Genomic DNA, 16,015 nt, shown 5'->3' on the forward strand with positions numbered 1-16,015 from the left:
AATCCTTTTAATTGTCCAATTTGTTTTCAATTAAAAAACGAAAATCAATCAAAAAATCGAACCTTTGTCACTAATTTAATCAACTAATTAGCCAAATAATCACAATCGTGTTACAATACAACAATTAACGCGAAAATGTGATGAAAGAAATACAAACAAATCACTTTAACAATTAGTTTAAAATTAACCCATAGAAATTGTAGAAATCAATTAACACGAACAAACAAATCACTTAATTGTTAATTAAAACCCATAAACATATGAACTGATCAACAAGGAAAGATGATCACATTAATTACTTTTAATTATTCTGATTGGTTTTAACTTTCGGTCCTCCAAAAACAACAACAATTAAATTTCAAACCAATAGAAAAAGTGATTTGATTGTTTGATTGAAATTTTTTCGCAATTAATGCGAACAATTAACCAAAATGTTCACAAGTGAATTGAAGACTAAATTGTGATTTAAAACGAAATTAAAACCCTGGGAATTAATGACAATCAATTGGAATTTAAAATTAAAATTCTAATCAGAAAGTCAACCGATGAATAAACATTTTCCCTCCATTTTTGTTTTGTTTTCATTTTCAATTCTTCAAGTCAACAAGTCACTTCATCTCTTAGTGTCTCTCCAATTGTATCAGTTAAATTTTCTTCTCGGTGATTAACTAATTGTTTTCTTCTTCTTCTAATTAAATTACCAGTAATTTTAATCATAGAGATTCACCTAAGGTGTAAGATAATCTTTTCTTTTTGTTTCTCCTTTGGGTGTAACCACAACAAGAAGAGAGAAAAGAAGAAAAGAAAAAGTGATTTCTATAGTAACCGTTTGGTTGATTAACTAATCCATTTGTAATAATCTGTTAATCTAAACACTTTTTGTACCCATAATTTTTATTGATTTGGTTAAATCTTCTTCATCTACTTAATTGGAATCTCTATTCGCCTGGTTTAAATAACCAATTGACTGAGAATCTTTTCATTTTCATTAACCTTTCTGGTGATTTCCATTTTTTTTACTTCTCTTTGTGTTTACCTGTTCTCCCCTTGATTTGATTGTTGTTTCAAGAAACTGGTGATTTATCTGTGACAAAAGTGAATAGTGTCATTTATCAATTGTGTGGATTCATCTCTATTTAATTAATTACTGTTACTTAACCATCAACAAGTGATTTTGTTGACGATTAACGGTTCTCATGGATCATAAAAAGGTAAGTCGCTTTTTCTGTAAGATTAAGGAGTTGGTCTCAATGTAGGAAAAAGCAACTTGATCCAATGAAGAAGATTATAGTTTCTTCATCAAGTAAATATTTACCCTTAATTGTTACCGAGGTTATAATCAACCAAGTGAGAGAGTTAGTGAGTGAGAAAGAGAGATAAGTGTATTGAAGAGAAAGTAAAATGAGATGATTTCAACTCATTAAAAGAGAAAGAAAAAATGATGACAACAGAGAATAGAAGAAAAGAAAACAAATCATAACAATCAACATGATTACCAAACAATCAACAGTTTTCTTGAGAAAGAGAGAAATTAACCAAACAATCAAGTAATAGAATAAAATTAATACAATTGAACCAACAAATTACATTTTTATTTTATTACGTTTTTAAGGATAAATGAGATTGAGAAAAAAAAACAATTCTAAACATCATCATCTCTCATCATCCGTTTTATCATCTTCATGTTTTAATGTGTATTTCTTATCAAAGGATTATATTACCTCTTTGGATTAGTGTTGTTTTTCAATTTCTTTCTTCCATCATCATCATCATCATCATCATCATCATCTCTCTCTCTCTCTCTCTCTCTCTCTCTCTCTCTCTCTCTCTCTCTCTCTCTCTCTCTCTCAAAGTAAATCAAATTAACCGTGCCTAAGGTAATTATATCAATGTTTAAACTTGAATAGTTAACTGTTGTCACCTTTTTAAGTGAATTATATTTTTCAATTTCGATCATCAATTGTTTACCTTTTCTCTCTCTCTCTCTCTCTTTCTTTCTCTCTTTCTCTCTTTCTTTCTTTCTGTTTATTTATTTGTGTTCTTCATCTTCATCTGAACATTTTCTTGCGACAGTTGACTTACAACGATTTATATCCATGACATGGATTAACCAACCATGTCAATGTTTAATCAACCCAAGCCAACTTTGATTTTCTTAACTATTAACGGGATCAACAGTAACATCAACAAGGAGCTGAAAAAGGAGAACAGTTAAAGAGTAAGGATTGGAAAGAATCAACAACAGACTGCAACGATATTATTATTAAGAGAGAAAAGAAAGAGATTTGTGAATATCATGAAAATGAGAGAGAAAAAGATAGAGACAGAACGAGAGAGCAAGAGCAAGAATTAGTTGCTTTTACTGTGAATTACTTATTAATGAATTAAAAAGCTTAGGGGAGAGAGAAGATAAAATGAGTGAGTGTAGAAAGAGAGAGAGCAGAGGCTGTTAATGATGATAATGATGAAGAGGGAGAAAGAAGGATGTAAAGAGAGAGAGAGAGAGAGTAAGGTAGACAAGTCGAAACCAAAAAGGTGATACAATTAATTTGATTCTGGTGTCAGTTTTTTTCACCAAAACAACTTGATCATGTTTCTCATATTGTTTCTTATGTTACAATATTGAGGAAATTTATTCATAATCTACAAGTAATAACAATCAACTTTAACCATCAATTTTTAATTGTTTTAAACCACCTTTTAAATGAGCAATTTAATTACCATTTTGTTTTTCTGTTTGCTTGATTTTCACATGTTTCACTTTAAATGTACAAATCAATTGAATCATTGTTAATACTTTTGATAATTTCAGGTTAACAATAATTCAATTCATAGGAAAATCAATGGAAATCAGAATAAGTTAATGATGATTTTAATCATTTAATCAACATTAGGAACCATTTAATTTATTACTTTCTCTCAGTATTAATCAATTTTGGATTAAATCAGTGTGAATATCTTTCCTGTCGTGAGAGTGTCATCATCAATACTTAATTGTGTACCTTAATTGTTTTGTGCTCATCATAACCATCTAATTTTTAATTATTATATCAATCCCTTTTCTTTACCTTTCTTCATCGTCATCATATTAATAATATGGATCAACAATATTGATAACATTATACCAACAAGATAAACCAAATCAACATAGAAATCAAAGTTAATCGTCATTCACATGTCAAGTAGTTGGCAACAATTGATACACTAGTTGGAACACACAATTAACAACAACATTTAATCATCTCACTAATCATCTTGATCATCCTCATCTTCCCCATCATCATCATGCCCAAAGACAATGAGATTTGTTTAGATCATTTTGAAGATTTAATTGATGATTGTTCACCTTTAAAAAGTTTGATTGATCGTCGGATTGTACCTTCCAATGATAGAAGAGTTAAAATAGTGTGAGTATTTAATTTAATTGTTTACCATCAGTCAACAACAATCTGTAAATTGTTAATCAATAACTTGAAATCAAAACCATTACAACGAGAAAATTGATTATCGATATCATCGTAATTAGATTGATATTGTCAATGTAGGAAGGAAACAGGAAGAAACCTTTTAATTGTCTTTCTTTATTACATGATAATGATTTTTTTTTCTTTTTCTTATCTTCCTCATCTTCCTCATCATCATTGAATCAATAATAACAATCAGAGGAACCAAAAGACCCGATGTAAGAAATTTTTTCAATAATTTCAATGAATTGACTCAGGTAAGAAAATCGGAAAAGTAGTAGCAATAAAAATGATATGATAATCATAACAATCAACGAAAATTAATAAGTTAATCATCATTAATATTCACACTAATTATATTAACCTTACTCTCGGATGAATTGATTTCCTTATTAATCCATACTGATTACTATCATCATCGCCATCATTATGATTGTTATTACATTATATTATTTTTCACTTGATTGTCTTCATTGATTGACATTCAATCAATGACTTTTTTTTATGTTTCATTATATTGATTTTTATTATTATTATTTATCTTTTTTCTAATTATTTTACATTCAGAGTGATCAAGAAAATGGTAATAAAACTAATAATGAAGATGAAAAATCAAGACTGAAAACAATCAATAATATATCATCAACAATGAAAACTTTAACAACACTTAATTGTGATGAAAATGATAAGGAAGGAGCAACATCATTGGTATTAACTAATTACCATAAGATTTACAATAAGAATCACAATTTAAATAATAATAATGATCTCATTTACAATAACAATGAGATTAATGGATCACTTAAGGTTGAAGATGTTGGTTTGAAAGTGAAAACAATTAAATCATCATCATCTTCATCAATATCAACCTCATCTTCAAGTTCATCATCATCATCGTCATCAATTAATAGCAACAATGAAGCTGCCAATGGAACTGTTAATAATACAAATGATTCAGCATCACCTTTGAGAGAGTCTTCAATAATATTATCCGGAGTCACTTTATCACCAGAAATATCAGTTAATCCTAATCCAAGTAATAATTTTAATTCATTTGCCAATAAATCGGATAAACGAGCCAGTGACCATGATGGTGGATTTAAATTCATCAAATGGACTGCAAACCACAGAGGATATAAAATCAATCCAAGCAATAAACGGACCACATGGTTTTCCGATTCAACTCGTGAAGATGATGAAAGTGGTCAGTTAATCAAATTGATTAATCTCTCTTACAATTTATCAATTAATCAATTGTTTTTCTTATTCTCTTTACAATAGCTACAATTGTAAGTTTAAAGATCAAATCAACAGATCCAACAATCGGTGGTGAGAGTTATCATCATTTCGTTAATCAAAATGTTCCCGAGGCTAAACAACAACAACAATCACAAAGATCAACAACAACATCTAACAACAAATTATCATCATCTCTCGGCTTGGGTGAACAATTTGTTCGTGCTCGAAGTAATTCAAGTCCTGAAGCCAAGGTAAGCTACGGTTCTATTACTTTATCGTTCACCTTTTTTGTTTTTCTCTTGCGACAATTTCCTGTTACGATTAAATTGATAGATGATAAAATCAAGTAGACTAAATTGCAAAACAATCAAAAAAAACGCACAAAATAGTTGGAACAATATATCACATAGACAACTCACCTTTACCTTATATAAGAGATGAACAGATGAAGAAAACAAGGAAATGATAATCAAAGTGTCTTGACCCATGAATTTTTGACCATCACCATGTTAATGATGATGTTAATGATGATATTGCAAGGAAATGATAATTAAGATGAATAGTAAGACATGTAATTTTATTATCATCAATTAGTTTGTTTCTCTTGAGCGTTTTATCCAGTTAATTTAGCAATGAACGCTCATAGTAAATTAAGACAAGAAAAGTAATTTAAAAGAAAAAAGTTAAAAACGGAAATTAATTGTTACTAAATATATAATATAAGTTTGTTGAGATTGTACAATTAACAGGTTGATATACTTTCTTAAAGTTAGTTAGTTGTTGTTGTTTCGTTTTTGGAGGTTATTACAATTAAGAGAGACAAAGTTTTCGGTTGTTACCTTATCCATTTAACTAATTGTTACAATTAGAAAGACCAAGGTGATGGAGATTCCCCCCATCCACCGCCGTTCCACATGCTTGGTGGCCAACTGCCACCTCCGAATCCTCCACCACCTCCAAAACCAACGCCATTGCCCCAGGGCGAGGACATTTCATGACTTCTACCGAGAAAAATCAGATTAATCATAACAAATTAATTCACTTTTTCTTCATGAAACAAAACTTTAATTGTGCTCTTATTGTTGCCGTGTTCAAGCAACGATAACAATAAGAACAATTTAAATTATAATCAATTATCTACCGGTAATAATAATGTTAAGAAATCTTAATTGTTGCTATTACAACTTTGTTGATTAGTTTTAATAGTTGATAGTTTAAGTAAACAGAAACCTTTATATAAATCAACTGATTAACAAGTTTCACTGATAATCAACATTGATTAACAAGTTGTTACTAATGTTTTCATTAATCAAATTAAATCATCTCAACATCCTTATTGATAAAACTACATATAACTAGTAAGAGTGTTTAAGTGATTAAATGTTAATTGTAACAATTAACTTACCTCATTGGAATCGGCATTGGGAAAGCAATGATAACTTTTTTACCTCCGAGTAAAAGTTTACCCAATATCCCAGCCTTGATTAACTTTTTGTAGAAAAGTTTCTTGAATCCGTTAACTTGACAGGGAACAATTAACATAACAATTAGGGTAACAATCACCAAATGAAGGATGATTAAACTTGATTGTTTGCTCATTTTCAGGCAGCTTATTATTAATTGTTAAACTGATCACTAATATAATAAAATAAAACGGAAAGTAAATGTAAAAAAGTGTAATAACAAAATCTAAACAAAACAATGGAAACTCAATGATAATTAAGATGATTAAATAATTAAAAACGATAGGAACTCATGTATATAACAAATATTAATAATATAAGAAAATTTGAAAGAAAACAAATTTACAATTAGCTAATCAAATTCAACTAATCAACTGAATTTGAAACTTTTTACCAATTTATTTATATATAAAGATGTTGAGTCCAGTTAGGCTTATCAATAATGATGACCATTCATATTGAGGATGGACATTGATGATTATAATGATTTTTACTATTTCATTGATCCTCCTCCTCATCCTCATCATCTTGTCATCTCTGTACATCATCACAATCATCCTCATCTTCATCACTCTCACTGATATCAAGTCACATCTACTCAAAAGGCCGGACTTTGATGATGATGATAACTTATCATCATCATCTTACCTTTAACTTGCTAAACCTCTCACTGTTTTTGCTCCTTCTTTTCATCCCTTATCATCTTAATCCTCATCTTGATCATCATTCAACTTTATCTATTATTTTCTCATAATCGGTAGGAATTAACAGATTTGATTAATGTTAATCATTAATACTAAGTAAATAGTATAGTTGATAATACAATATCAGAACTTTTCTCTCTCTCTCTCTCTCATTTCTAATTCTTAATCATCATTAGATGGATTAAATTCAATTGTGTCCCAAATTTAATCATCATTATTGATGATTGTTGATAATTTAAATTGTTACCCGAATGAAAAAAATAACAATCTCTTGAAACTCTCGCTGTTACAATAATTACAATTACAATTACATTGAATATAAGTTATCATCAATACTTTTCTGTATGTAATTAAGATTGTTGGTTAAATTGTTATTGGTTAGATTACTGTGATTTGTTATTGTCTTTGTTGTATTACAATTAACTGATTGTAGTTGATCGTAACAGTTAATCATCATGATCAAATTTAGTATTTTGATTAAATCACGATGATGATGATGGTTAATCAAAATCTATTACATTTAATAGTTGCCCGGATATTGTTTTCTTATTTTATATTATCATAATAATAGTTACAATTAAATTAGTTGTAAAAAGTTAATTCTCTTGACCAAATTGTAATTAAAATTTTCTATGACAATCCCTGATACCATTGTTGATGGTTAATCAATCAACTGAATTAGCGATCAGTTAATTGAAGGGTTATCAAAATTATTTGATTGTTACAATTTTCTTGACAAAATTAAGTTAATTTTAAAATAGTTTCACTTTCACTGATTGTGTTTTTGATTCATTGATTAACTTAATTCACAATCAATTGTGGATTTGATCTGATTCACCAATCCATAAATCACTAAACACTTTCACCTTCCTCTTAATTGTTGATCATTATTATTATTAATTGTTAATTTATGCGTAGTTATTGTAACACCCAATGTGACCTACAATCAACAAATTTCATAACTCACACAATCTTAATTGTTTGGTAACAATTATCATCATTCATCAATGCGTAGGCTTAAATAATGTTGACCTTTCCCGTTAATTGTTGATTGTTATCAACAATCAATGAAAAAAAATTGCTTCAAGTAACTTCACCTTTTTTTACATTAATTTGTATACCACCTAGAGTTTTAATCACAATTAGATTAACAACTAACTGTTATCCTAATCCAATTAATTATCTTAAAACAAAACAAAAAAACTTAATTGTTTCCATGGGAAATCAAGAAATCAATCAAGTTACATCTTAGTTACAGTTAATTGTTGATAATTTTCAATCACAATGTACCACAAAATTTTTGATGATTTGTGTTGCAACAATTTACTAATTGTGTTGATTTTTAAGTGATAGTTAAGTTTGATCACTAAATCGATTAATATAATTAACGATTTGATTTACCGATTATTTTGACAAAACAACTCAATTGTTATTTTTACATCTACAATATACTTAATTGTCATACTGTTTTGATTGATTGTTGAAAGGGTAATATCACAATTAAATTAACTATTACCTGTTAACTAACACGTTTCAAACTTGTAGCAATTAAGTTGCTTCAATTTTTTGTCATTATTTTTTGTTTAAACTTCAATTGTATTAATTGAATAATCAATGAACTTTTTTTTTAATTTAAGTTGTTATATAATGATTAGTTAATTGTTGCGATGTTTCTATTATTATTTTAATAACAATTTGTCTGATGATTTATTTAGATAATTAATATAATAACAATTAAAATTAAACTGTTGTCATTGTCAGATTGTTGCAATAATTGACAATAACATGTGAAGGTGACAATTAGTAATCATAATCATCGACAATTTAATCAACACTCACCTTGTAATTAGTATATATGATAATATGTGTGTGTGTTTGTGTACAATTTAATTGTGATTAAAGTTTTTCTTGATTAGTTTTGTTTTAAACGTTAACTGCGTGGTTTTAATTGTGATTAAAATAAACAATTCCTTAAACAGTTGATTGATTTAAACACTTTTACAATTGTAACCATATAACAACGGAAGTGATTAGAGTTTCTTACAAAACAATCAGTTAACTATTGATTAAATTGATAAGCTTTAATTTCAATTAATACATATGGTTAAGGAGGGGGAGTTGATGATAACAATTAAGAAATCCTGTTTCATTAATTAAGTAGCGAAATGATTTATCTAGTTGATTTATTTACAATTAAGAATATAAATTGTTGTGTAAACGAAGATATTGATTGTTGTATTTTGTTAATTGTGTCTTTATGGCGCTCATTTAATTGTATTCTCGGTCTTAATTGTGGTGTTAATTACCACCCACCCCAACCTCCACCTCCACCTCCTCCTCCAAAGTGATGAGGTGATTGCCAAGATGAGTAATGATGATGATGATGAACATTGAATCCACTGTTTAATTAAGAGAGAGAAAAAAAAATTAGTTAATTAGTTGACTTAACAATCAAATTAAACTGTTGTCTTTTTTTTGATAACCGTAACTAAATTGTGACAACTTGTTACAATCAACAACAAATTAACAACAATAATTAGGGTCATGGTCAATAATTAATGTTGGTGATAATTAATTAAACTCTTCCTTGATTTAAATCATCAACTGATTGTTGCAATTTGATATTTGATGATTAAACAAACTAAATCAACTGATTGCAAGGTTAATCAAGTTTATTATTAGTGATTAGAATGAGAAACTTTTATTCAAGATCAAATTATCATTTACAACAATCAAGATCGGAAGTTTAATTCAATTTGATCAGTTAATTGTTAACCAAGCAACTACGTTCAAATCACTGAAATAACAATAAAAATTAAGTTAATTGTTGATCAAACCTCAAGGTTTAATTTAAACCAACACAATTAATTAACTTAATTCTATCAATAGTTAATCAACTAATCCTAACTACAATTTAGTGATTAAATCTTATCATTAGTTGGACCTAATTTAAAATATGTTACAATTTAAGGTTAATTGTTGCAAAACTTTGATCTTGTTTATGATAGACGATTAATCAACCATAATCAAGATCCTAATCATAACTGTTTACATGATAAGTAAATGTTAATTAGCTAAATCATAATATTTGTATCTTATTTCAATTAAATATTAATCCTGAACAATTAATGATCAGATAACAGATTAATAGTGTTAATCAACTGTTGATTGTTATTCAAATTTACAAAAATAGCATTTCAATGAAGATTAACTTAATTAATCCAATCCAATGGTCTATTAACTGTCACAACTAATAACTTAAGATTGAAATGATAACAATCAATAAATGTAAACAACAATTAGTTGATTAATCAAGATAACAATCAAATTGAGAGTATCTTATAATACAAACATATGAGAAAGTAAATATTTGTTAAATGATTGAAACTTAAATGAACCAAATTAACTAGGTTAATGTTAATTAGTAATTTTCTTAAGGTAACTTAGCAAATGATTAATTGATTGTTCGTAAATACAATTAATTATGGAAACAATTAACTTACCTTTTAAATGGAATCGGTATTGGCAGAGGAATAAATTTTTTCTTCTTCAATGATTTAAAAATTTTCTTCTTCAATATTTTACCAAAGAGTTTGTGTTTTTTACCATCAACTAAATTAGTCTCTTCAATTGTGATTAACAGAATGAAACAAATTAAACAGGCAAAGATAATATAACGTTGATCCATCGTTGGTTAGCTAATTGCTGTTGATTAGTTTTAATTGTTACACAGAAACAAACAAATACTAAGCAAGAAAACCAAGAAAACTTCAATTGGATTAACTTGAATGTCACTTTTATGTAATATCTTGAATGTTAATGTTACCTTGTTGAAGGTGAAACGTTTTGTAACTTGATTAACTGTTGATGTTGATCATTTTTATGGTCAATCCGAAAAACTGACCAACAGTCTGTCCACTATCTAGGCCGATGTGATAATAATATTTATATTAATAACTTACTTTCCCTCTTAAACTATTATAACTTTCACTTTGATGGAAAAAAAACTTTCACTGTTGGTCAACTTCCTCCTCCTTATCCTCCACCCTTGTGGTCAGTATTGGCTTTGAGTGTAAGGTCAAGCTCCTTATTGAAGGCGGACCTGGAAAAAATCATAATCATCTTTAATTTAATCATGATGATTATAATTATGATTATCATGAACTCCATTTAAAATGATATATTATTATTGATCGTTGTTACTATCTACCGGATTAACGGTAATTTTCATTTTTCTGGTTTGACCTTTTCTGGTTTTTCCAAATCATCACAATATGAGGTCAGTTAATTGTTGATGACCAGTTACTGATTGTGGACAATTTAATCACTGTTGATTAGTTTGATTCATTGATTTCTCATTAATTGCCCGAGTTTCCCAATCAATCACAATTATTGTTTTCCTTTAGCTTTTAATTATTAACCAACTGATTTGTTGTTTAATTGTAATCATTTTTTATGGTGTTAATCTAACATCAATATCGTTTAATCATCAATAAGTTAATCATTTTCTTGGTGTTAATTTGGTGGTTAATTGTTGCTTCTGTTGTTGTTGTTGTGGTTGAAGGCAATTAACAATTGTAATGATAACTTCCGGATTAATCTGTTTCTCCAATCAATGTAACCGATTACAATTATCATCAGAATTTAATTGTTAGGATTATTTAATCAATGTGTTTCATTTCAATCTGACATTTACAATTAAATGATAACAACAATTTAATTTAATCATTTAGCCTTCACCTTTACCTGTCAAAATTAACTGTGATTTGTTGAATACTAACCAATCAAATTAACCTTTTACCTTTTCAACAATTAACTGCATCAACTTAATCAGGATGAAGGGGATTACTGATTGTGATTCGGATTAGATTAAATCAACACGATTGATTATTCAAATCAAGTATTGATGACATTTAATTAACTTTACAATATTACAATAATCAATTGATTATTATTTTACGATTAACTCATTTTTACGCAATCAATTTTGATTGTTAATTTAAGTTGTTAAGGTCAACATCGGGTCTTCCTCAATAGTAGTAATAATAATCGGTTAATTGTTGAGATTAGTTTACAATTAGCGTTTATTTTAATTGTTTCAAAGTTAATCGGTAAGAATCAATTCTGTAAATTGAATCTTTTACTACTAATCAATCAAGGACAATTAATTGTTTCTTTTTTATGGTTAATTGTAAATTGTTGTTACAATAACTTTTGAACCCTTAACTTTAATCGTTCATCATTTAATTGATTTATTAGCTGTTATTAATTTCTAACACTGATTGCTACTAGTTAATTGTAGTGTTTTGATAGCATTTAATTGTGAAATGTAAAAGTTATTAGGCTTTAATCAATGGTCATCATGAACGAAGGTCAATCATGATTAAAGTTAAATTGTTTCACTTAATTTGTGTGAATGTGTAGGCTAAATTGTAACAATCATCACAATTATTGGAAACTAATTAACTAATCAAAGTTGGGGGTTAGTTTTGTAAATTGTTGGTTAACTTTAAATGAGAAACTTTCACTTTCAATTTCATATCTAAATTGATGATACCAAACAATCAAGGAAATTGAAAGTTTATCATGAAACAATCAATCAAACATGAAAATCAATTGTTAGATAATATTAACACTAATATTATCATCATCACCATCATGAAGGATAAATTGTTGAAAATAATTGAAAAAAAACAATCAAAATCAACTAATGATAATCATCTTAAAATCTCAACAATTGATTTAATTTGATTGTTGTCATCTTCCTACTCACATTACTTAATCAAGATAAACAAGGTTGATTATATATACGTTGTTAATGACAGGTTATCATCATGATTATCATCATGATTAAGATGAGGATGAAATAAGAAACATTCCTGGAATTGAATTAAATCAACTGTAGATAAATTAACTATTGATTGTTATTCAATTTTCTCAATGTTAATCTTGATTCAATTATTACTTTGGCCAACTAAATTTGATTTAAATTTTAAAAGGAAACACGGAAGTCTATTTATTAGCCTTAATCATGATGATGATCATCTTAATTATTATGATGAAATAGATTAATAGTTATCATAATCACTGATGGAAAACCTAATTTCTAATACTAATCTTGTTTACTTAATTTACTATTAATATTTAGGTCTCTCTCTCTCTCTTACCTTGATAATCTGATGATCACGATTAAAATTTGTTATTCTCATCTAATTGTTTTGATTGTCGATTAATTAACGGTAATTGTGGTACTCTAATTAATTCTAAGAATAAATTTCTTCTTGATTCACTTATTCACTGATTTAGCCTTCAAGGTAAAAGTTTAATTAGTTGAACATTTTGATTGTTATCTGCGGTCAAATTGCTGTTTTTTTCTCGTCTATTTAATTATATTAATTGTGCTACGAGACGATCATGATTAGTAAATTATCATTTATCTAAATTTATCCTAATCTTGTAATTTCATTTCAATCTTGATTTACTTTCACTTTTTGATTATAATCAGCTGATTGTTATGATTTGATTATGTTTTCATAGACATGGTAAATTGTTTCTGTAGTCATAATAATAATAATTGATTCTGTGAGCTATTAACTTACAATTAATAATTAACTTTCATTTGATTGTCAATGGTTCATTTGAAATGTTAATTGTTCAGAAATGTTTACTTAATCATAATTCTTGCTTTTAATTACACTTTTCTTGATTATTCAGCCAACTATAAACAACTAATTATGAATTGAAAAAATAATTACAATTAACAATTTAAAGTTTTTCATGAAAAATCAGGTTCAGAGATTGAGTTAATTTGTTTGTTTATTATTATCAAATTTGCTTTTATCAAAATCTAATCAATTTGATCACAATCTCAAGAATAATTTATTTAATTGTTGATTAACTGTTAATTGTTTATTTCTTAATCAACAGGAATCGTCTGTTCTGGTCAATGGTAATTCAAATGATAAATTAAATAGAAATGAAATTAAACCATCTAACAAAGGTAAATATTGACTACCAACAATTAGCTAATTGTTTCCCAATCAAACTTTTCTCAACAATTTAGATTTAAATCAATTTTTACCCATTTTATAATTAAATTATCATTATTAATGGTAACAATTTAATGAATTGAACACAATCAACATTATTGAGCTAAAATAAACCAGAAATTGATTGAGCGCAAGTCCCACAATAAAAACTTTTTTAATTTCTCCTTGTGAACTTTAATTGTTACGATTGAATTTAGGTTACAATCACGATAACAGTGATATTAATCACTCTAAGGAATCAAACGAAGTTAATTGTAACCCAAGTACCACTTCCGAGAAGAAAAGAATCGGTGAAATAATTCGTAATCTACTTCGACGGAGGCCAACATTAGATGAGATTCGAGAGAAAGGAATTCTTATCGGTAAGTGACCTTTTCTTTTCAATCGAATCAACAAACTGATATTAATTATATTCTAATTGTAGATGGACCTGTATTCGGATGTGATTTAAGCTCATTATGCAATCGAGAAGGTCAATTAGTACCAAAGATTTTACAATATTGTATCGATGCGATTGAGGTGAAAGGCTTACAAACGGATGGACTTTATCGTATCTGTGGTAACCTTTCAGAGGTTCAAAAGATACGATTCCAAGTTAATCATGGTAAAGATTAAACTGATGAAATTGTCGACGATCAACTAATTTAATTGTTTCTCTAATCAATTAGGTAACTACGATACTATCTGGTCACAAGAAAATGTCCATGCCTTAACTGGAGTATTAAAATTATTCCTTCGAGATCTTAAAGAGCCTTTGTTGCCATTTGACCTTTTCAACTCGTTCATATTCACTACTGGTAATTGTTAATTAACTAATTGTCATCAAGCTATAGTTAATTGTTGACTGTGTTAATTTACTGTTGATCAAATGATGTCAATTTCGTGATACTTTAATATCAAATCTTGTTGTTGTTTCAATGTTGTTATTACTTTTCTCATCTAATAATTTTTGTTTTATTGAGATGAGCAAAGATTAACAATTAGTTAATTGTCATTGATTAATCTTATCGAGAGTATATATTTATGGTTTCCAGTGATTAATCATAATCAACGGTGTTGCATTGATTAGTTTTCAAGGTTACCTTCAAGTGTTTTCAGTGTCACAATTAATTAGATTGTTCAAGAAAATATAGTAATTACTTTAATTAGAATTGTCATTTAAAGTGTAAAATCAATTAATTGGATTGAAAATCATTTCGATTATTGATCTAATTTCTAATCAAACGTCGACACAATTAACTATTCATAATTCATTATTCTTTTTCCTGAATTTCTACAAGAAATTAATTATAATTAACTTAATTGTCTACAGGTATTCCTAATAAAAAGATCAAATTGAAGCTCTTCATAAGCTGATTAATCAATTACCGAAGTGCAATTATCATACTCTGGTATTTTTAATGAAACATTTACTAAGGTAAATTATTATGACTTAATTGTTTCTTTTTCTCGAGCAATTTAAACTAATCATTTTCGTTTAATTATATTCAGAGTTGTTCAATATCAGGATAAAAATCGGATGCAGATTCAAAATTTGTCAATAATTTTCGGGCCGACGTTAATGTGGCCTCGAACGGAATCAAATGACTTCTCGTACGATATGATGCTTCGAGTTCATTGTAATCGTATTGTTGAGATCCTATTAACTGAATTTAATGCCATCTTCATGGTCTCCATGACCTCTGTATGATTAACTAATTGTTTATCCTCATCCATGATCATCAAATCAGTTTCAACAATCACATTTCAGTTAATCCGTTTTCCTTAATCCAACTTTAATATACTCTCACTGTCTTTTCATTGATTTGCTCAACAATTAGAATACAATTTACCTTAAATTTGGCCTAAGACACAAAAATCCTCCAATTGTGTTGTTTAATTGTCTTTTCATTCATAAATTTACTAATTGTGATTGTTAATCTAATCCATACCTCCTTTTTAATTGTGATTACTTTCTAATATTTTATTCATATTTAGCATACATTATCATTAGATTATTGTGTATGTTTAATGTGCTGATTGTAAATTGTGAGTTTTTTTAATTATCTTTCATTTTTAATTATTCTCATTATCATAAATAGCCTGGAAAACTTTTT

The 16,015-nt window shown here is 27.7% G+C and overlaps 2 protein-coding genes across 3 annotated transcripts; one reads left to right on the plus strand and one right to left on the minus strand.

The window, feature by feature from the left end:
• The first annotated feature begins 597 nt into the window (after positions 1–597).
• LOC128388588 (rho GTPase-activating protein 12-like) lies at positions 598–15,936 on the plus strand. The gene is given in 14 exon segments (XM_053348013.1): positions 598–1,211; positions 1,854–1,877; positions 2,074–2,218; positions 3,133–3,407; positions 3,664–3,721; positions 4,032–4,668; positions 4,746–4,954; positions 13,798–13,870; positions 14,117–14,281; positions 14,344–14,523; positions 14,588–14,716; positions 15,232–15,240; positions 15,243–15,336; positions 15,411–15,936. Coding segments are annotated over 11 exon segments (1,875 nt in total). The 5' UTR covers positions 598–1,211; positions 1,854–1,877; positions 2,074–2,218; positions 3,133–3,285; the 3' UTR covers positions 15,610–15,936.
• Positions 5,254–7,110, minus strand: LOC128388618 (uncharacterized). Of its 2 annotated transcripts, none has more exons than XM_053348052.1 (2): positions 6,109–7,110; positions 5,254–5,701 (listed from the first exon to the last, which is right to left on the minus strand). In XM_053348052.1, the coding sequence occupies exons 1-2, from the start codon at positions 6,300–6,302 to the stop codon at positions 5,569–5,571; spliced, it is 327 nt and encodes a 108-aa protein (XP_053204027.1). In that variant the 5' UTR covers positions 6,303–7,110; the 3' UTR covers positions 5,254–5,568. The 2 variants fall into 2 exon arrangements, with proteins under 2 accessions (XP_053204027.1, XP_053204026.1); XM_053348051.1 differs by having other exon boundaries at positions 5,254–5,704; positions 6,109–7,061.
• Positions 15,937–16,015: the final 79 nt, after the last annotated feature.

The sequence above is a fragment of the Panonychus citri genome, unplaced genomic scaffold (genome assembly GCF_014898815.1).
Source record: "Panonychus citri isolate SS breed McGregor unplaced genomic scaffold, ASM1489881v1 Contig00100, whole genome shotgun sequence".
In the NCBI taxonomy this organism is placed as follows: Eukaryota; Metazoa; Arthropoda; class Arachnida; order Trombidiformes; family Tetranychidae; genus Panonychus; species Panonychus citri.

What these genes read in the sequence shown, in the direction of transcription:
- LOC128388618 (XM_053348051.1), bottom strand. Translation starts at nt 6,302, where the DNA reads ATGAGCAAACAATCAAGTTTAATCATCCTTCATTTGGTGATTGTTACC. An exon ending in CCAATGCCGATTCCAATGAG is followed by an intron (nt 5,705 to 6,108) that starts GTAAGTTAATTG and finishes TTTTCTCGGTAG; the next exon opens with AAGTCATGAAATGTCCTCGC.